We start from the raw sequence: 23,171 nt of genomic DNA on the forward strand, positions 1-23,171 counted from the left end.
TACTCAAGACATAATGAAATAAAGAGATACATACCAAAAGAATGTGAAACTGTTCGAACTATTGACTTACTTCTTGTTGAAGACCACTACATGCTAAAACGAAGATTACCAATGACAACAATATTTCATTCGCAAACATTATAGAAATTCTCAAAGCTTGTGTGAATGAACATTGAAAAAACAGATGAAAATATATACAAAGAGTAGAGAACAAATATGTAGTTCGTTATGATAGAACTACACCGCTATGGGTGTTATTAAAACTTGTGGAGTGCAAATAATTTCGAACCTATTTCTTATGGAGAATTTCACATATACGACTGACTTATATAAACAGAACCTTTGCACCATTTTAAAGATTTGACATATGCTCCAAAGTATTTGTTACAACTGAAGAAGAAAGCCGAGTCAAAAGAAAGTAAATAAAAATAAGTGCAAGTTCATTCCTGAGCACGTTTTCTTTGCTGACTTTGAGTGCAGCACAGACGGCTTTCATAAAGCTTTAACATATGTTACGACAGTGAAGATGGTTCAGTGATGTGAAAGCATTTGGGTCAGAACTGTGCAACAGAATTTTTGGAACGACTTCCTGACAAGAGTTTAATATATTTTCATAACCTCAGTTATGATATAAACTTCATCTTAAGACACATGACAGAAGTGAAAGGAACTCCCATCATTAAGGTTTCACGAACAATGCAAATAACTGCTTATATAAAGGAAGGGGCAATTATTATAAAAGACTCTTACAGTGTTATAAATAAGAAACTAAACTATTTCCTGCTATGTTTAACTTACAAACAGGACCGAAAGAAGTATTTCCATATAACTACTACAGCAGTGTTTTGTTAGCAAATGACAACAGAACTGGTGTCATTTCTGAAGCATGTAAGTTTATCCGGGATGCAGATACGGTTCATGAAGAACATAGATTCCATCAAAGGTTGCAGAATAGATGAGAACACTTCGACTTAGAAAAGTATAGCACATTTATTGCAAACAAGATGTAAGAATTTTAAGAGAAGGTTTTGTTAAGTTCCGCAAGACATATTGAAAGAATTTGATTTAAACGTTTATGACTACGTTAGTATTTGTTCTATTGCTAACAAATTGTTTGAGAACAGATGTGTACTTCCCGAATGGAAATTTATATGACCTCTCAAATAAACCAAGAGAATTTATTTCGAGATGCATTCAAGGTGGAAGATGTATGTTGTCAGATAACATTAAACAAAAGAGCGAAAAGAAACTCATTGCTGATTTCGACGCTGTTTCATTATATCCATCCGTATAGCAAGACTTTATACTTAGAAGGTATTCCAAAGGTTATGAAGAAAGAAATGTTAAGCACAGAGTATCTCATGAGACATTTTATCGATGACGACCAAAAGGAACCCATGGTGAAAAGTTTATGTCTGGCTTCTTTGTTCTCATAAGATAACAGAGATTGGAATACATAGACACTTTCCTTTAATAGTTTGTGACCCTGAACTAAATCCAGAACTTAATGTTCCCAGAAATTCAAACACTTGCTGTCTCATGTATGTTGACCATATAACATTACAAGACCTCATAAAATATCAAGGTGTCAAATGTGAAGTGTTGCAAGGATACTATTACGATGGAAACAGAGATATTAGAATAAGAGATGAAGTAAAGAAGTTGTTTTGAGTTAAGGTTAAAGTATAAGAAAGAAGGAAAATCCTTTGCAAGAAATATAAAGCTCATTCTGAACAGTATTTATGGCAAAACTATTCTATCTTCCTATTGAGTCAAAAAATAACCATAGTAAATGACAAAGATGCTATAAGATATGCCATCAGAAACTACAACCATATAGTGAAGTTCGAAGGTTTGGATGGTTCAGATAAAACTATTTTCAAGCTAACGAAAAGTATTTGCAGACACTTTAACTTCTGTCCACTTGGTGTTAATATTCTGTCTATGTCGAAGAGAATAATGTGTGAAGTATTCTGTACTGCTGAAGATATGGGACTTCAAATATTTTACCAGGACTGTGATAGCATGCATATTTTCAATGAAGACATACCAAAGCTTGCAGCAGAGTTTAAGAAGAGATACGGTCGCGAACTTATAGGAAAGAACCTTGGTCAATTTCATTCTGACTTCGCAGAAATAACACCTGGAAAACAAAGTTTAGCTACAAGTCAATATTTTGTGGAAAGAAGACTTACATAGACTTACTCACGAATGATTAAATGAAGTTGCATTTCATGCACGTTGCAAAGGTGTCAAACAAGACGTCCTTGCTTTAACAGCAAATGAAATGTTTCCTGAATCTATACAATGCTATTACAATGAAGATAAGAACATTCACATACCTGTTGGAACATATGACAAAGACTCTGAGTTCAGTTTAATGAAACTTTACAAAGCACTTCATGATGGTCAAGAGATTGGATTTGACTTATGTAAGTCTTCTAGTCCTTGCTTTGCTGAAAAGTTTAACTTCTCAATAACGACTAAAACAAGCTTTATTCGTAAGTTGAAGTTCTGAGGTCATTTATTTTTGTCAGCAATGAGGTCATTCGTGATAAAAATAAACCGCTAGCGGCAAGGGCGAAGCCCATGTGGTCATTTACAATACTGCGATGGTAGAGTTTAAGAGTTGTGCTTCAATGTAGAGACAGTCCTTATGGTCTGGAGGTAGCAAAACAGGTGCTTTATGGTCATGAGTGGAGAACATGTCTATCCAAAACTCACGATTGAAGCCAGTAAGCTTGTAATACTTAGGATTGGCAGTGGTGAAGTTCTTGTATGACCAATGAACTCATTTTCAACTCCCTTACTTAAGTTTGAATATTAATATAGCTTGCTTTCTATCCAAATGCCAGGTGTTACAATCTTTGAAAATTCATTTTTCCTCGGAAGCATTGCATAATAATTGAAAACATTTTTGAAGTCATCATTTGGTTCAGAGATTTGAAATCTTATACGTAATGGATTTTTTTTCTTTTTAGCTACTTCATTGAATGGTGAGAATACAATGAATTGACAGTCATGAGTTCCATCTTCATTTTCATTAAATTCATAATAAAGTCTATAAGTTGTGGCCGACTACCTTCTTCCTTCAGTTGTGCAAGAAACTCACGTAAAGGCTGTAAAGTTTGTTACTTCAATGTTGAACTTTTTCTCGAACATCTCATTAAATGAAATCATACATTGCAACAATGTTGTATCGTCTTTAAAGTATTTGTATATGTGAATGTTTGGGCGCTTAAAGACTGTTCGTCATTTCTATCTCGACTTGAAGTATAAAGTCAACCTTTCTGAAAGCACGTGTTATATACATAGATGTTATGCCAATGTACTTCTCTTCATTTATGTTCCAATCCAGTCTGTTGGAAACTTAAACGTCTCTGTTCCCCTTTATTTTGACGTCAGGGTTTTCACTACTGAACGCAACAGATAAAGGTATTTGTCTATACATTTAATTCGGATAAAAATAAACCATTTACTCTTTCTTTGCTTCAGCTTCTTTAGCTTTTGCTTCAGCTTCTTCTCTAGCTTTCTTCGCCAGCAAACGTGGGTTCTTTTGTCTTCCAGCAGCTAATGCAGCAAGTTGTTTTTCACTAAGTTTTCTCTTTGGTCTCTCTGGCTTTTGTTCTTGTTTTTGTTCCTTCAGTTCGGATAAAATTTGCTCACGAATTTCTTTCTTCAATGCTTCAACATCTATGACCCCTTGGGTCTTGTCCGTAGGGCTTGTCTGAGTCATTTGACTGCAGATAAAAAACAAAATTAAAACTTTAACCGATGTAAAATGAGCTTGTCAAAATCAGAGCGAGAGTCTATTATATTAAATGACGCCAGAGGAATACAACATCCTTTCTATTACGTAAGTCAGAGTAAAGATGGTAAAATATACGTAAGAAAAAGAAAGGTTCCATTAGCGAATGCAGAAAGCGACAACATTAAGGTGATGGCAAGGGTGAAGCCACGAAGCCCATGTTAAGCCTTCTGTTCAAACTGAAAAGTCAATAGAACAGAAGAAAAGAAGCCAGATGTACTTTCAATAACGAACCAAGAGCTTATTGCAAAGTTCGTGAATTTCATTGAAAAACAAACCGAGTCAAAGAACCCTGACCCGCCAGTGAAAGAAGTTGAGACAAAAGAGAATGTACAGTTCATTGAAAATGTCAAGAAACAACTTCCACCACGAATGCCAAGAAGAAGAGTGAGAATAATGAAGTAAATAGATATTTTTATCCGAAGTAAATACATGCAGAACGAACAGTTAAACGAATTTACTCCAGCAGAGCATATTCATCAGATTCGCTCATATTTCGATATCATAGACAATGCAGTTCAAATTGGTGACACTAATAGAAAATATTCTGACGCAAAGATTCCATCACAACCTGGAACTGCTAAAGATAACACATGGGTAACATTCAATCTCTCACCTCCTGGTGAAAATATGTTGGACCTTTACAATACATTCATTACGTATAAAATGGAAGGTCAATTTATTGTAGATAAAGAAATTGGTTCAGGTTCCAATAAAACAAACCCACCAGGATTTTGGATTGGTTTCGATGACGCTTTCTATGCAGTTGCTGGATATCAAATCCTTGCAAATGGTCGTATCGTATATTCTCAAGACAACGCAAGAGAAGAAGCATATATAACTTCAAACTCACAAACTACCGAACAAATAAAGAAAGTAGATGTTTTCTCAAAGACTCGACATGAAGATGTATGGAGTCATTCGGGAACATGCAGAACAGGACAAATTGTTAGTGGTCCAATTACAGCAGGAAAATCATTTGATTTTAAGCTTCGTTTAAGAATTCCTGTTAGAAGATTCCTTCCATTAGAAGCTATTCGATTTATTCCAGCTTTTGCAGGAAACATTCAGCTTAAAGTAAAGTTCAGTAGCGACGCCTTACAATGCACATCTATATCTGTAAATGATATCATTGCTTTCAATCCAACTCTTAAAGTTGCATTTGCTTCAGATTCAAATCCACCGACAAATAAATTTGTTCCATGGAATGAACCATTCACTATGATAACGAAGGCAGTAGAAGCTAGTGGAACAGTTACTATTACAACTGTAACCCAGCAACTATTTCGAACAAAGATGGATTTTAATGAATGTTTCATTCATCCAAAGTCATTCTCTTTAGACCCTAACATTTATACAGAACTTGTAGAACATTATACAAACGAGGCTTTATGTTTTCCTGTTAAAGTTATGGATTGGATTCCTATGGACGGTTCATTCTCAAAGAATACAGATAGTTCAAGTGCAACATTTACAGCAGCTTATACGCCTATTAATGTTAAAAGTATTTGGGCACTATTTAGAAAGAAAGACAACTATTATGTTAATTTTGAGAACCCTAAGTTTAAATATCTTCAGCTTTCCATGGGAGCTTATGGAAATATGCCTGCAGAACCTGAAAAATCATATGGACCTGTATTTTATGAAATGGTTGCGAACGCTTGCAATACAAACAATGATATGATAGGATTTAATGAAGATGTTATGAGGTCATTGGTGGATGATGGTAGTGTGGAACATAAATGGGATAGCTATGACAACACACATTTCTTATGTGGTTTTCCAACAGAAGTGGACTTTTGCTTCCAGCAAGGTCAAACATCTACTGCTCCAATAACATACAAATTGTCTGTTAAAGGACCTATTGAACTAGCAACTGAAAATGTACCAAAGCCACTTATTGGATTTATGAGGGATTGTTGCTTTGCCATTCAGGTGCGTGCTAATGGCATCCCCATAATAAGATTAGATGACTATAACTTAGCTACGGACGACAGTGAGGAATAAAGGATGAACGTTTATTTTTAAAGCTTATAAATGAGTTCTTCATCAAGCTCTCGTGAACCTTCACCATCTATGAAACAAACTTTACCAAACGATTATGGAGCACCTATTGAATATTTCTTACGAGCTGCACAATGGCAAAGAGCAGTCTCACCAAGGTTAGGTGTTCCACCAGCTCCTGTCAAAAATAGCATTTGGTCAAGTCCTTATATAAGATATGGTCTCCCACTAGGTTTGCTAGCTACAGCAGGAGCAGTTATGATGTTGAAAAGAAATAAAGCAAATGTTGTAAATAATACTGAAGTAGCTGAAGTTAAACAAACTCCAACGCCTTCACAAGCAAAACCTTCAATGACTCCTGAACCTATGGAAGTACAAACTCCTGTTCAAAAGTCAACTCCTAAACCGACTCCAACATTTAAACCAGAACCTACTCCTCAAATAAATCGTAAAACTCCTGCGTTTCCTTACTAAAAAATAACGTTATTTTTATTTAATATTAAAATTTTTATTTGATTGAAATGACAAATAAAGTCACTGAAGCAATGAAACAAAAGTTTTTGGTAGAATACATTAAATCAGGAACTATTCCGGAAGGTTTTTACATTCATACTATGAAGGATGGTAGAGTTCAGTTTAGAAAGATAAAGCAACCATTAGATAGAGAAGGAATTTGAGAAAGATTAAACTTCATGAGGACAACATTGCTGAACTTAGGAAGAAGTTAGAAGAGTTGGAGAAAGGAAGAGAGTTATAAAGCAATGAATTCAACAGGGTGAAAAAACAGGTGAAAAAAGAGGTGAGATCTCACCGCTTCACCTAAATTTATTTTTGCGCTATGTTTTCATACGTGTGAGGGTGGTGATATCATTAATTTTTAAGTTTATTTTTTTTATTTTATTTTTTAATTTATTTGGATGTAAATGACGAAAACTATTGAGATAACAAACTACAACGGTCATGAGTTCAAGAATTTGTTCTTCGTTCCTCGTGAAAATACATTCTATCAGATACGAGGGAGAAAGGGTAAAGTTAGTTTGAGCGTTTATGACTACAAGCATAATGGAAAGTTTATACAAGCATATGATACAAACGGTAAGCGTGTTTCATTAGCTTTGTCAAAACTTACAGGTATAAACTATGACAGTGATTTTGACCTATATGAAGAAGAAAGTGAGTCAGAAGATTATGAGCTGTTATATGAAGCACAGCAATGGGAGGGGTTGCAATACTTTTGTAAGTGAGAACGTTTATTTTTACATTAGTGAAGTCGTTTGTGAAAACATTAGTGAATTCGTTAGTGAAGTTGTTAGTGTTGTAAAATATACGTTAACGGTTTTGTAAAGTGTCAAATTCACATATAATGGGTAAGGAGACGCGCAGTGCCGCCGTACCCCTGATATGTATACTAACTTTCTAATGAATTATTCATTACATACATTTAAAAAAACTTGTTAAAAATGAAATTAAAAAATTATGTTTATTATTACGCTGTGAATGTGTCAACAGCGGTCATGCCTGTATCTGTATCCCATATTTGCCACAACCTTTCTGTATCTGCATTTGTGTATTTCGGTTTCAGCTGATACATTTGATTTGGCGTGTAATTTGTTCCAGTTAATGGATTAATTGGGAGATCTTCATGCGGTGTGTTATTATTGTACTCCCAAATAAAGGCAGGAATAGCCTGAATGCTTTGGCAGCGCTCCAATGTCGGCCAGAATCTCTCAATCTTCCCATTTTGGTAGGGAGAATGAGAGTCTGTATGCCGCCATTGGACGCCCCAAAGATCAAGTAGATCTTGAAAGGCGCCCCTATTTTCTGAACCGTTGTCGGTCCAGAAACAATAAGGGGCGCCAAATTCAATGAAGGCGGAAGCCGCAATGTTCGCTGTCGTCGCTGCCAGCATATCTGGTATTTGTATACACGCTAGGACTTTGCGGCTAAAATCGTCGATTATGCCATAAATATACTGGCCACGAACACCCCTAAAATAATGAACATCTGCGTGCCAGATAAGATTGGGTGAAAGCGCCCAATATCTTACTGCTGTTTCTGGCCCGACATGCTCTAATCGCGTCTTGGTGAAATGATTTTCTTTGAAGTATCTGCGTACTTCTCTATAAGATACATCAATTTGTTGTAATTTCAAACGTTTCCATTGTTTTGTTTGACCACAGGGAAAGGCCCAGTGGTCATGTATCACAGCAAGAGCTTTGATTTGGTCGTAGGGATTGACCCTACGACCTTTCTTGCCTTTAGGCAATGGGATATTCTGTAAGCTAATTTGATTTTGTAAAAAAGATTTTGAAACATCTAAATATTTGAAATCATTTGATTGAAGGGTTGGGGCGATGGGAACATGGGTGCAAGCTTCTTCCATGTCATTTTACCTTCTTCAAATCTGATTGGAAATACCAATTAGGTAAATTCGATCGACATACCCTTTGTAAGGATTCATTCTAATGAAGTACGTTAACAATCAAAATATTCTATAAGTGTCTAGTATGGACTTCAAAAGAATAAAGAAAATGGTAACGTAAATAAACGTATTATGAAATAATTTATAATTAAAATGAAAAAAAGAAAATAATAAGTAAAGTGACTGGAAATGAAAATGAAAATCAGTGTACAGTTTTATTTTTTTTCTCGCTGTGAAACGTATTCGGTCATTTTTTTAAAAATTAATTTTTTGTTAGAGATAAGAGCTAAAACTTTGCAGACAACTCCCCCATGTCTAGCAAATTTAACATTCATCTCCCATTTTTATATATTTGGTTTAGAATGTTCGAAAATGCGTAATATGGTCATAAATATTAATTGAAAAGAACCTTGAATTAATTCAATCTGATCTCACAAAATATTTTAAATTACAAACTTTGTAGTTTGAATAGATAATTAGTATTAAACTCAAATAACTAGTTTATTTTTGAATAAAAATTATTTGAATTTATTCAATTTTGTGAATTTTCCTTCAAAAATCAAGTTTAAATATCTTATTTGCCATATAATTATAAATACAACGAAACATATTCGAAATTGAAAAGAATGACTTTTTCTGTTCTTTCAATCATTCAATTTGAATTTTGCAATATTGGATTTCTCATTAAATAGCTATTAAAAACAACAAGCAATTTAACTTACATTCAAATTTATTTGTGTTATATTCAATCTTCTCAAAACTTATAATTTTCGGCTATAGCATGATTATATGCTATATAATATAATAAACCTATAATAGTATCATTCTTTCAATTATTTGAAGAGAAAACCGAAAAAAAATCTATTTTCGGTCTATAACAAGTTTTTGCAAAAATCGACTTATTGATTTTTTTATTGTGCTTCTCTTAAAAATGACATTACAACAATAAAAAATATTCCATAAGATTTTTTCATCCCAGGCGATTGATAGCGATACCAGGAAAACACAAATTGGACTCCAGATTTTAATAATTTAAATTTTGTTTTGTGGATTGACATTTGCTAGAGAAAATTATCATCCATCATAGAAGGTACTTTGTAAAATACATTCAGTCATTGCCTATTTGTTATCATCTTCTCAGCTCCATTTACATTATGCAATTCAATTCATATAGTTATGAATAATCGATTGAGAATTCTGTTTTGTACTCATCATATCATTAGCATCAAATTCTTTCAAATCAAGATTATCAATTTTGAGGTTCCAATATATTTTTTGACTGAAAGTCAAAACAAATATAGATGCTGTAAACATGTATTTTGAAATATGAATGACAAATATCAATATATCAAAATTACAAATCAGTTTCAAATTATGATCCAGATCTTTCTTTTCTGTGAAATTGTAATAAACAGAAATTCATCAAAAGTGACAGCTCTCAATTTTTTGACATTTGTAAATTCTAAATTGAATGAGAAAAATGAAATAATACTAAGCATAATACAATATTCTAGATTTAATTATAATTAGGAAAAAGTTAGTTTTGAGAGTACTTTTCATAGGCATATAGAATGAAATCTTCTGAAAAATAATATCACATAAACTCATATTATTTTCTAATATATAACTATTTTATATAAAAATCAAATTCAATGATCTTAAAAGCGAAGGATAAACCTCAAAATTTACGAATATAATGAGTGGGAATATAATGCTTATCTATCATAAAACCATATGAAATATCAACTTTTGCTTTACGCCTAATTTTTGACGACAATTAGCAAAAAATGTTAAATGTTAACACTCAGTCCATTTGAATATGAAAAATAAAATTGACTTTGATTAAATGTTTTTATTTATCATGCAATTCTTCTTGCGACCAAAGATTTGAATAAAAGTTCAAAAAATAAGATAGCTTAAAAAATAATATACGGTAGTGTTTACTAATAGATGAATAGTATATAAATTCTATTAAAATGGATTTGATCCAAAAAAATATATAAAATTTGATCATAAATAAAATCGTTTTAAATTACTTCTTCATTTAAATTATAACAATTATTTTTGATTTTTATTTATCATCCACATTCAAATTTGAATCTTATCACAAAAGAAGGACCACTTTTATGACTACTGCCAAATCTATAAGCAGAGAATGGCTATTTGAAGCTAAAAGAAGAATAGAAGAAGGTGAATCTTACAAAAGTGTGGGAAAGGAAGTTGAATTGGAAAATGGTAAAATTAAATTGAATGTTGCCGAAAATACAATAAGAAGAGCATTTCAACTTCAAGAAATCGAATTACCAAAAGTTAGTCGCGGCAGAAAACCAAATCCACCAACATTTGAGCAAAAACAATTAATTAATTCTTGTGTTTCACAATATAAAGGAGGAATTTCAAAAACTTATTTATTGATTAAAAGGTTTCAAAATATTGCTCAAAATCCCGATTGTGAGAAAGAAAAAGAAGAAATTGCAAAAGAATTTGAAAATATAGAAGATTTGACAAAAGATCAAATTTTTGACAATTTACAAAAAATAAAGCATCATCAAGTGGAAAAATTTATGATGGAATCAGGTTTATCTTCAAAAAGAGATTACAAACCAGCAGATCCACCTACCAAATATCGTGCCATATCAAAGAATTTGATATGGCACTGCGATATTCATTACCTTCACGGTAATGTTTCTTTTCCATTTTTTGCCATATTGGATGATATGACACGTAAAGTTCTCAAAACTAAATTATTGAAAAACAAGTCTTCCAACTCAACAGCGAAGGTTTTAAGAAACTTTTAGAGGAGTTTATTCCTTACTGCATCTGGACCGATAACGGCGGTGAAAACCGCGGTGAATTCGGCCAGGTTATGAAGGAAAACGGAATAGTTTGGAAGCACACCTTGCCGTATATGCCAAGACAGAACGGCAAGGTGGAGCGCCTGTGGCCAAGCTTAGAAAAGTTTTTGCCAGACGAGTTGGATGATATTCAACAAATCAAGGACTCAGTTCAGCAGTTCATTGAAAAATACAACAATACACCACATTTATCTCTCGATATTAATCCAAAAACGAATAGTAATTACACTCCTAACGAATTATTCGAAGTTTCAAATTTTGGTACGAGCCAGAAATGCAAAAATGGGAGTTATATATCAAAGACGAATGGGTCTTAGCAAAATTTGAATAATTACATCATTTTAAAATGACTACTAAACAATTTTATTTATGATCAAATTTTATATATTTTTTGGATCAAATCCATTTTAATAGAATTTATATACTATTCATCTATTAGTAAACACTACCGTATATTATTTTTTAAGCTATCTTATTTTTTGAACTTTTATTCAAATCTTTGGTCGCAAGAAGAATTGCATGATAAATAAAAACATTTAATCAAAGTCAATTTTATTTTTCATATTCAAATGGACTGAGTGTTAACATTTAACATTTTTTGCTAATTGTCGTCAAAAATTAGGCGTAAAGCAAAAATTGATATTTCATATGGTTTTATGATAGATAAGCATTATATTCCCACTCATTATATTCGTAAATTTTGAGGTTTATCCTTCGCTTTTAAGATCATTGAATTTGATTTTTATATAAAATAGTTATATATTAGAAAATAATATGAGTTTATGTGATATTATTTTTCAGAAGATTTCATTCTATATGCCTATGAAAAGTACTCTCAAAACTAACTTTTTCCTAATTATAATTAAATCTAGAATATTGTATTATGCTTAGTATTATTTCATTTTTCTCATTCAATTTAGAATTTACAAATGTCAAAAAATTGAGAGCTGTCACTTTTGATGAATTTCTGTTTATTACAGTTTGACTTTAATGGCAGACTGTAATTGAATTTTTTTTGGAAAATTTGTAAACGGCTACATTTTTAAAGGTTTTGGATGCATTCGCACCAAAATCGGTTTGAGAAAGCATTTAAAAAGCTCCAAGAAGAAGTACAGCACAAAACCACCAGGACTATCAACGAAAGATCCCGAAATACAAAACTTGGAGATGCAGATTTTAATAATCCCAAACCAAAACCACCTTCAAGCACATCGAAAAAGAAAGCAAGAAAATTCAAATCCACTCTAGGAAAAATTGTTACAAAACAAGAAATTTCTCCACCTGAAACCGAAAATTTTGCTCCAACAAATCCAAGATTATTCAAACAAACAATTAGAGCCTCACAAGCAGGGCCATTATCAGCAAGACCAAAAGAAGTCGGTCCTGTTGTTGCTTGGGACGAACCAATTGAAAGACAAGACATTCAGCAAATTGAGAAAAATTTACAAATCATGACAGAAAAATGTCATAAATTTGTTGTTCCTCCAAAGATCCAAGTGAAAAGTGAGATACCAGACAAGCTTCCATTAGACTTCTTCGATTGCTTCAACGGATTATCTAGTGATGAACAGCGTGTAATGAATGGCGAAAAGAATATAATGGCTAAAACAAAAATAATTGAGTTTGGAAAAGAAAATTGGCATAAATGCAAAGTATTGAAGTACAAAAAAGATTCACATACATTCGTTGTACAAATACCAGACTTAAAGAGTATATTTAATCCACAAAGACCATTAGTGAAAGAAGTTTCCAGGTTTAATATCAGATTTAATGATGAAAACAAAGAAAAAATTGTTGAAAGATTGAAATTGGCAGAAAAAATCAGAAATGAGTTTGAAAACAAAACAAGAACAGATGAGTTCTTAGATACATTGGATGATGATAATTATTTATCATTTATAAGACCAGAATTTAGAAAGAAAATGCCTCAAGATGCTTTGCAAGTTGCAGAAAGAGTCCAAAAAATGTTTGCTGTTAGAGGTGATATTCAGAAAGGAGAAATCGATTATGCTGTTGATGTACTCAATAGTGTAGGTGCTGATATTAATATTTACACACCAAAGGAAATAAAGAAATCTTTGGTTTTCCAGACAGATTTCAAAGAAAGTTTAGAAAATTTAATTAATTTGCCAATTACAATAAATCTTGATATCTTCTTGAAATTAACGCAAAAGATTAATGTAATAGTACTTGATGAAAAGGATTTGATTTCAAATAAACTTAAGCATTTCATTGAAGGTAAAAAACTCTTGATAAAAGATTGGATTCCTTTGATAAATGACTTCAAAAATTGGTTGTCAAATGATTTGAAAGAATTTTCTGATGGTATTGCAAAATTGATTATTTCTAGTTTGAATGGAATAATAGATGATAATAAAAATGCGGAGGTAATTAGTGATTCAATTATCCATCCTTATTATCAATTTTTGACTCCACAAGACAGCACTTTTCACCGATTTATCAAAAAGGTTCAATTAATGGTTAGAGAATTAATTTTAGATATTTTGGACTACAATCAAACAATATTTGAACAAATTTTGGATTATAATTGGAAGCCATTAGAACCTTCTCATATAAGTTTAGATGATTTCACAACTTTATCTTCCTCTATTTCTGACAAAAATATTTCGATTGTCAAACCAATGTTTATCATTGATCTTGGAAACGAAGAGAATGAAATGATTGATATTTTGAAGCAATTATATGGAATGATAACAACAATTTTACCAGATACAATCAATCCTTCTTCAATTATATTTGAAAGAACAATTCCAATTGATTTAGACAACAAAAAAGAATCCGCTTTCCAAATTTTCATGAGAAGAAACAAAAAAGAAGAACTAATTCCTTCAACAAGAGTCATAAATACAAATATTACTAATGATTATTTAATTGGCTACAAAGAAACAATCTATAAAATGATTGATTTTCACATTAAACATGTGAATGAAGCATTTCCAATTATGCAAGAAGAAACTTCAAATATATTTGATCATTTTGAAACAGATTACATCCCAAAGATTGATGATACTTATAAGTATATATCTAAATTGATGCCAGAAAAAGATTTCTTTTATCAGCATTTCCCAGCTTTCATTAATTTAGGTTTGTTTGAACTGAATTTCGAAGATTTCAGAAACACAATTGTTGATTGTGTTGAAAAGAAGAGAAATACAACTTTAGAAATTGTATCTAAAGATTTAGACGAGAAAATTGCCCAACTCAATAAGAAGTATGACAATATAATTAAATCATTTAAGAAGGAAATCACAACTCCTGAACAATGGTCAACGAAAAAACAGATATTAGAAGAATTACCAAAAACAAGGAAAGAACTTGAAAAAGAAGCAGATTATATCATGAAATTATATAACTTATTATATGACTTATATTATGGACTAGATGCTCAAACAGTTTCTAACATTTTGAACATAGAATTCTGGCCTCTTTTGATTGATATTGAGTTAGGTCAAGCAATTACTCAAATTAACACAATTGGAAGGGAATACGTAGAGAACATTCCTTCTTTAATTGAACAGATAAAGAGTGAGCAAACTAAGACAAAAGAAGATTTGAGAAAAGAAACAAATTCTCATTTTAGAGATCAAAAAATTAAATACTTGAAAATTTTGGATCAAAAAATGGCAAAAATTCAAGAAATTCAGGGCCAACTTCAAACCAAGAAAGAAGAATTCACAGAAGAAGAAACAAGAGTTAAACTCTGGAAGATTATCACAATGTACCAAGAAATGTTGAAGAAATGGTATGACATTAAAATCAAAGATTTGGATGTGAATTCAATCAAAAATGACATAAATAGTTGGTTGTTGACTTTACGCAAACTAACTAAAGAGTTTGCAAAAGATCAGAACTCTTTGAAAGCATTAATATCTGTGAAGAATGATTTAGAGAATATACTGCCTATATTTAAGATGATTGCACAGATCCTTTCGGATAAAATTAAACCACATAACAGAGTAGTTTTAGAAGGAATAATTGGAAGAAAAGATTTCGAAAATTTGACAATCAATAAATTTAATGAAATGAATATCAACGAGAAAATTCCTCAAATCAATGATTTATACAACAAATCAAAGAATGAAGATAAAGCAGAACTCGAACTAATTGATGTAAGAGATACAATGAATGGAATGAAAATAGAAATCGATGAAAATAATTATATTTCAAATGCTGACCAAATGATAAATGATTTGAAATATAACCAAGCAGTTTTGAAGAACATCATTTATGGAGTTCAATTAACGGGAGTTAAAAATGATATTGCAATCCAACTCCATCGAAAAATTGTAAGAATGCTTCATGTCGTTGATAATTTTGTTTCTTTACAAGAACATTTATTGTTACTAAGTCCCCTAAGTTTACCTGATGTTGATCAACAGATCAAGAGTGCAATGTACTCTGAATTAAAACTGTTAAATCAACTCAAATCTGATTGGATGTCATTCATCCTTGAAATCAGAAATGATCCATTACTTTTGGATTTCATTGAAAATAATGAATTTGTTATGGGATTAAAGACAACAGAATCAAGCGCAATCCAACTGAGAACTAAATTCATTGAAGTTATTATATCATTTAGATCAATTTCTCCGAGAATGTCATTGATTCCTGATATCAAAATCATTGAAACGTTTAGTGATGACATCAAAACAAAAATTTCTGTTCTTTCTATTGTTTTTCAAGGAATTGAAGAGTGGATTTATGAAGATAAAATCATTAAAGGAATCATTCTTGATACTGAGGAATCAATAGAATTTACTAATGCAATCAATATCTCTGGTCCTTTAATTACACAAGTTCCAATAATTGAAAACGAAATCATTAATACAATGAAAAGTTTGTTCTTCAATTTCTTAGATGACAGATCAAAATTTTCCAAGTTACCATTACAATTAAAGATCCTAGCAATCTTTGTTGATAATAATATTGATTTAGATATTAATACAATACCTGACAAGCAAAGAACAATATTAAATTCATATAAAGAAACTCTGAAATCAGTGAAAAATCCAATTAAAGCTGAAATTGACAGAAACAATCAAATTGTTTCACTTAAAACTGAAAAAGGAGCAATTAATTATGCATTTCAGATATCATCAGTTAAAACAGCAATGTTTTCTCCATTCCTTCATGATATCTTTTGCGATATTATTGAAAAACTGATGACAGCAAAACCAATTTTAATTCATTCTCAACTAGGATCAATTTTCATTTTGTGCGTGAAGATGTTTTGTTATTTTTCAGGACGCTCTTTGCTTTTAATCCATTCAACACCATCGATGCCTATCTTTAGAATACAACAACTAATAGATATTCTCAAACAAATCAATGTTTTTGTTTGTGTCGATGAAATTCAGATTCTCAAACAAAGTCAATTATTAGATCTTTCAATAATCAACAGAGGAAAACAGTTCTTTTGCACGGCAACGAGTGTATACATCTCTGACTTGATACAATCGATGTGCTACAGCATACTTTTGGATAAAGATAACTACAACAAACACTTGGAATTCATTGGAATGAAGATGTTTGAGAACCAACAAAATGATGTCAAATTCACTGTGAATAATTTGACAAAATACATTCATCCTTATTTGCTTCAGCAATATTTTGATTATTCATTTGATAACTCAAGGAAAACTCTTAAGTTTGACTTCCTTTCGAACTTCAAACAAGTCGTTCCTCCTGATGTAATTTCATTGATAAAATTCGAAGAAATGATGATGAAAACTCCAAAGAAAACTTTAAATGTCGGAAAAAACATGCTCCAAACAAAACTTTTCAAGTATAATTTTGACAAGATTACAGAACTTATCAATACAAAACAACATGTTTTCTTGATGAGTGGACCTCCTTTTTCAGGAACATCAACAGTTATTGAAGCTGCTTCTCTTTCTTTGGGAATGAATTATCATTATCTCGCTTTTACAAGTGAAGAATGGGTCAGTATTTTAACAACTGTTTTAGTGCAATCAAATGAGAAAGATTGTGTTTATCATTTATTAGTTCCTTTCGCAAATCCTTTCATGTATCATTCTATATCAATAAATGAGAATTCGATGGTTTGCGAAGGAAATAATTCATTGATGTCAATTGGATCAAACACAGTTATTATTTTTGAATTGATGAATCCAGTTGTCAATGCTTCACCTATTTCTATTCCAATTGTATCATTTACACAACCATTAGTTTCTTTCTCTGATCTATTGAACTTCTGGATCATTAACGATAACATTCAATTGGATGAAGAAATGCAGAATATTGTAAGAACTGTTTGCACGAAATTGATAAAGAATTCGTTGCAACTACAATCTTTCTTTAAGATATTTACTTGTTTTGGAAACACTTTTAGACCTGACAGCCAAAATTATTTGTTTTTGATCATTGCTTTTGCAATTTTCTGGTCAAGATCAAATTATTACGAAAACATTAATGAAATGAGACAATATTCGAAAGAAATCAAAAACGAGTTAGAAATAGATCATTTCATCAAGAAAGATATAATTGATTATTCTTATAGATTAACATTTAAACCTTTAGAAGTTTATGAGATAAATAAATCTCATGATTTAGCAATAAACGATGAGACTCTCTTAGACAAGTACTCTGCAACACATTGCGGACCAATTGAATTCACAAACATTCCTTGTATGCAATTTATTCAAAGTGTCAAAAATTTGACGATCATGTTGCAATCGAAAATTTCTTGTTTCTTATTGGGACCTCCAGGATCAGGAAAGACAACAATCATTAACTATATCTGTGATACAGTTTTCATTGAACCAAACTTCTTCAATATAAGAATCAATGGAAATTCTGTTGATATAGAATGGTTTTTGAATCTTTTGGATTCGATTTCAACAGTTTCAGTTGAAAATGTCATGGAACCAACAAACAAATTACCAACTGTTATTGTTTTCGATCCTATTCCTAACACAGACACAGAATTGTATGGTTTCCTTTTGTCAATTATCAAATGCGGCTCCATAATTTATCATAATTCCATCACGAAACTGAAGAATTACATTTTCCTTTTGACAGGAGAAACTTGTGAACATCAAATCGAAGACGCTGTTTTCATGTTCAAGATTCCAGAATATCAGAATGATGATTACAAGTTAATTGCTCACGAGATCATCACAAGAGCTATTTTAAGTAGACATGATCCACAATCAAACAAATTTATTCAAAAATCAATTCAAAACTTTGATTCTGTTTTTGACGAATTTAAAGATTTGATAAAAACAAGTGGAAATCTTCATTTGCTTTGTATGCTTGCTAGAAAAGTTATTAACTATAAAGACCCAACAACAAATGGATACAATGATTATTTGTTTTATAATTTGAACAAATTGATTCCTGATTTTAAGAAGAATGATTTCGACGATCCAAAGTTTATGATAACTACTTCGAATGAAATAGACTATTTCGTACAGAATACTGAAGACCAGAAGTTTATGCAACTAATACAAACGAAATTACATGATAATTTTGATGAAATCAAATTAGATGATTATGGAAAATTGTTTTTAGCTTTCATAATGAACTGCTTCACAACATCTTACTCACATCCATTGATTGTTGATGACCAAGGCTGTGATTATGAGTACATAATCGATATTTGTGGTCAATTACTTAATGCAAAAATTCAGAGATTTACAAATATCGACAAAATCTGGCAACTTGTTCTAAATGCAATAACAGCAAGTGAACATTATGTTCTAGTTATGAGATCTCCAATTGATGATCTCATGGAATTGCTTTACGATAAATTAAAAACATCAATGATTGAAATCATCATAAAAGCAACAAATGAAAGATCTTTGAATGATTTGATCACTGCTTCTTTGTTTACTGTTTGTAAATTCCCTTATGCAAACTTAGTTTCACAAGAATCAATGAAAATGGAAGCTCAAGAAGAAGAAATTAAATTAGATTCTCCGAAAAGAATCAAAATTTCTCCACAAAAAACTAGTGGAAGACTGAGATTGTCATTGAGCTCAAGAATGAGCGAAATATGGTCTTCTGCAACACTATCAAAACAGAACTTGACAATAAGAGGAAATGCTTTTAGATATGTTGCAATGCACATGTTTAGAAAATTACATTTTGTCACTTTTATTTCAGAAAGAAATCAAATTGATCAAAAGAAATTGAACGCGTTCAATATATGGGATAGATCTCATATTGTTCCAAATACAGATATACAACTATTGAAGCAAATCTTCCTATTCATGAAGACATCAAAAACAAAGTATTTTGTTCCGATTTTCACTCAGTTTCACAGGATTTTGCAAAAATACAAATTCCTTGAGAAATCAGTGAACGAATTCATTGCAACAAAAAGACAATTTACCACAAAGGTTTTGTCTGTTATTCATTCAATTGAAACAGCTATTAAGGACACAGAACTTTCCATTTTATCAATTACTTCCCAAATCGAAATTGACTCCAATTATTTGCAAAATCACATCGAAGCAATTGAATTTAGAGAACAATTTCTACAAAGTTTGGAGAACGAAAAAGGAAGATTAGAGAAAGAACTTGAAGAACTTAAACAAAGAGAGAAGTTGTATGACAAATACAAGAAAAATGATTCTGCTGTTACTTTAGCTAATTACAATCAAATAACTAAAATTGCTGCAAAAGCATTTACTCCTGATGAACAATACAAACTTTACATCCAACAGAATCCTCCTGAACCAATCCGACATTTGTTCAATGTCTTCTGTGCTTTGCATGAATTCACTCCAAGAAGTGATGGAGATTATTGGCCAGAAGCAAGAGGTTTCTTGAGAGTTGGAAGATTCAACAAAGTTCTTTTAGTTTTCGATCCGAATTCAATCAGAAAAGAAGTTGCTCTCCATCTTGATGTGAAAATGAAAGATCCTTTATTAGTTGATGAGAAGTTCCCCAAAGATTCATGTTGTTTGTATTTGTTACATTGGTTACAAGCAGTTTTAACTCACACGAAATCAACAAAGTTTGAGCAAACCGTTCAAATACAAATGGATGAACACACAAAAACAATAGAAAGGAGAGAAGAAGGATACAAAAAGATTTTGCAAAGAATAAAAGAAGCGAAAGATGACTTGGAATTGCATCAAAAAGGAAAAGAAGAAGTAACCATCAAATTGCAAGAAGAACAAAGTGCTTTAGTAAAGAGAAAGGAGTTCCTTGAGAAAGCTAAAGCAGCCGCAAGTATTTTCCCTGATGTAAAAGAAGATTTAAGTCGTTTCGTTAATGGAGAAAAAACTTATGGAAAGAATTTGACAAATTTCTTAGTGAAATCTGTTGTTGAAATCTCAACTTTGCCGATGATTTCTGGACCAATTAGACAACAATTTATGCAGAATGTCAATCAAATATTTAATGATAATCTTGCTGATTCAACATTCTTTATCTCACTTAAAGATGTCATGGGAACTGATGATCCATTAATTTTGTCTTTGATTTCTGGAGATAGATTAATTTGTTGTTATGATCCTCATGGGACAGAATTTTCTTATGTTGGAGGAGACACAAAACATCCTTCTCCTGCTTTACAAAGAAGATTCAACTTTACTTATACAACACCTGATAAATTGTCTTTCTATGAAGACATAAGAGTTGCCGCAGAAATTGGAAATGTTTTGGTAATTTCGCATGCAAATCAAGAAGCTATTGACAGTCAATTTTTAACTTCAATTTCCTCAAAAAGTGGAAAACATTGCACCTTAAAAGACAGAGAAGTATCAATTGATTCTAACTTCAGAGTGATTTTCTTTGTTGACAAACCACTCAAGTATATTCCTACAGGAGTAACATTTATCCATTGCAATTATATCCCACTTGAAAAGATTGAATCTACAATTTCTAAAAATGAAAGTTCAATTCAAAATCTCGAAAAATTAACTAAAACAGAACAAATTGCCCATGGACAGAAATTGGGTTTGTACAACTCTATACAGAGTTTAGAAAAGGATCTTCATAGATTACATTCTGCTGATAGCACTGTTCTTGAAGATGTCCAAGTTCAATCCATTGTTGTTTTCAACACTGAAAAGAGATTACTCGAAATCAAAAAAGTTTATGAAAGGAACATAATTGAGAACAAAGCAATCAGAGAAACAGCACAGAAGATACAAGAATTTATTACAGATATACAAAACTATTATGAGTACTCAAGTTTATACTTATTCCCATTTGAAAAAATCTCAAAAATCCTCAAAAGTTGTCCAGAAAATTCGAATCAATACGAACATCTTTTACAAACAATTGGACAATCATTAACAACACATCACAGATGGACAATCAAGCAGCTCAAAGGCATAACAATTCCTGAGTTTGTTCCATCTAAAATCAACATCTTACACTTCAATGAAATTGCAAATGCAGCGGAATATTTCATCAAGAGTTTATCAACAGGAGAAAAGTATAATGTTGATAAAAACTCCGAATTAGGAAACTGCATGTCACAATTAATTGATTGTGTTGATAGGGGAGAAGTCATTTACATTATCTTCTTCTCGGAAAACAAGAAGTTTTATGATGATTTGTTGAAATTTTTGAAACAAAATCCTCCTGAAAATTGGAAAGATTCAGCAAAGCTTTATCTCTTAGTGGAATCAAACCACGACGTTCCATCAGAGCTCGTTATGCATGCGAGCGTCTGTTTTGTCGAGTTTTAATTTTAATATTTTATATTTTTTTTTTATAAAATAGATTGTATGTATTATTATTAACCTACCGATATTTTCCTCACTATGATAGCACTGTCTGACAAATCAAATTAAGCTTTACATATTATACACTGTGTCAGAGATTTTTTTGTTACCGGTAAAATAAGAGTTTTTAGAATTTTATTGCGCTCGAATGGAATTAAATTAGCAGTAGAATAAACTTTTGCAAGTATTTTCTCATAAAACGACAAAGTTTTAGATGGAATCGGAAATTATTTCGGTTCTCGGTAAAAAGCTCATGTAAAAAATACTAACTATTAACAAGGATAGAAATATTTTATAAATAACATACACATGGTTAACGCTTATAATGAAGAGGAGAAATGTCTTCTCTTTCTTCCCATTCCGAGCTGCATAATCTCATGCTGCTTGGCTCTTGGGACTAATATAGGAGTATTGTTTCTTGTAAGTAACTGTGGGAGACCTGACTTTGATCCCACAATTTTTGTTTCTCTCATTGTTTCATGAGAGAAGATTGGACGGCTTTCTTCGAGCATTTTGATCAATTCGTCACAATCCAGGCGCAAGTTCTGATTAAATTCAAGACAACTCTTAATAACCATTCCTAATTTTCCCGGTGTCAAAATATTGAGGATCAAAGTATTGTTTTGTAACTTGTTGATATGAGAAATTTCACTTGTGATATCAAATGGGAATGCATTAGAGGATAAAATGTGTAAAACGATACCTAACGACCAAAGATCTGCTTTCTTGCCATCATACTCTTTCATTCTAAGTACTTCTGGGGCCAAATAATCTGTGGTTCCGCATAATGTCTTTAAAGCGTTGCAGTTTTCTCGAGATAAGCCAAAATCAATCAGTTTTGGATTGTAATATTTATCAAATAAGATGTTTTCTGGCTTGATATCTCTATGAGCTATACCTCTTTTGTGGAGATAAGAAAGTGCGCTCAAGATTTGGAGAGCAATTGTAATCTGCTCGTGACAGTTGAAGAAAATGCCTTGAGATACGAGCTTTTGGAGATCGCCACATTCAAGGTATTCCATAACAACCATTATTATGTCTTCTTCGTAGATAATATCGTAGACTTTAACGATGTTTGGATGATCGAACCGAGAAATAAGCCTTAATTCGTTTTCTAAGTAACAGAAGATCTGCTGTTTGGAGACTTCTTCTCTATCAATGATTTTGATCGCAACTTTCTGACCTGTTTTTTGATGAACTCCGAGGACAACAACAGAGAAACCTCCTTTTCCAATTGTCTTCACGATGTTGTAGTGCTTCACAACTGAGGGGATTCTGATCTTATCGACATTGATGCATGCTCTTTCGTATTCCTTATTCATCGAAAATGAGTTGAAATAAATTTAGATCGCATT

At 31.7% G+C, this 23,171-nt stretch overlaps 6 protein-coding genes and 1 pseudogene across 7 annotated transcripts, besides 4 other annotated features; 4 read left to right on the forward strand and 3 right to left on the reverse strand.

The window, feature by feature from the left end:
• Positions 1-7,226: part of a mobile genetic element that runs on past the window's edge.
• On the reverse strand, positions 3,476-3,736 carry TVAGG3_0353950 (uncharacterized protein; the record flags this gene model as incomplete). Its single annotated transcript, XM_051231219.1, has 1 exon — positions 3,476-3,736. One exon carries the CDS (start codon positions 3,734-3,736, stop codon positions 3,476-3,478), a length of 261 nt encoding a protein of 86 aa, XP_051100949.1.
• On the forward strand, positions 5,456-5,815 carry TVAGG3_0353960 (uncharacterized protein; the record flags this gene model as incomplete). The annotated part of the gene is made up of 1 exon (XM_051231220.1): positions 5,456-5,815. One exon carries the CDS (start codon positions 5,456-5,458, stop codon positions 5,813-5,815), a length of 360 nt encoding a protein of 119 aa, XP_051100950.1.
• On the forward strand, positions 5,846-6,286 carry TVAGG3_0353970 (uncharacterized protein; the record flags this gene model as incomplete). The annotated part of the gene is made up of 1 exon (XM_051231221.1): positions 5,846-6,286. One exon carries the CDS (start codon positions 5,846-5,848, stop codon positions 6,284-6,286), a length of 441 nt encoding a protein of 146 aa, XP_051100951.1.
• A 72-nt stretch (positions 7,227-7,298) lies between the features above and the next one.
• On the reverse strand, positions 7,299-8,273 carry TVAGG3_0353990 (annotated as a pseudogene). Its single transcript has one exon. A coding segment is annotated over exon 1 (975 nt).
• Positions 7,299-8,273: a mobile genetic element.
• Positions 8,274-9,639: 1,366 nt separating this feature from the next.
• Positions 9,640-9,676: a mobile genetic element.
• Positions 9,677-10,360: 684 nt separating this feature from the next.
• On the forward strand, positions 10,361-10,802 carry TVAGG3_0354010 (uncharacterized protein; the record flags this gene model as incomplete). Its single annotated transcript, XM_051231222.1, has 1 exon — positions 10,361-10,802. A coding segment is annotated over one exon (442 nt), but the record flags the coding sequence as incomplete, so codon positions are not given.
• A 1,227-nt stretch (positions 10,803-12,029) lies between these two features.
• Positions 12,030-12,066: a mobile genetic element.
• Positions 12,067-12,144: 78 nt separating this feature from the next.
• TVAGG3_0354030 (dynein axonemal heavy chain 7-related family) lies at positions 12,145-21,780 on the forward strand (the record flags this gene model as incomplete). The annotated part of the gene is made up of 1 exon (XM_001322311.1): positions 12,145-21,780. The coding sequence occupies one exon, from the start codon at positions 12,145-12,147 to the stop codon at positions 21,778-21,780; it is 9,636 nt and encodes a 3,211-aa protein (XP_001322346.1).
• A 312-nt stretch (positions 21,781-22,092) lies between these two features.
• On the reverse strand, positions 22,093-23,159 carry TVAGG3_0354040 (protein serine/threonine kinase protein; the record flags this gene model as incomplete). Its single annotated transcript, XM_001322310.1, has 1 exon — positions 22,137-23,138. One exon carries the CDS (start codon positions 23,136-23,138, stop codon positions 22,137-22,139), a length of 1,002 nt encoding a protein of 333 aa, XP_001322345.1.
• Between the last annotated feature and the right edge of the window lie 12 nt (positions 23,160-23,171).

The sequence above is a fragment of the Trichomonas vaginalis genome, chromosome V (genome assembly GCF_026262505.1).
Source record: "Trichomonas vaginalis G3 chromosome V, whole genome shotgun sequence".
NCBI lineage: Eukaryota > Parabasalia > Trichomonadida > Trichomonadidae > Trichomonas > Trichomonas vaginalis.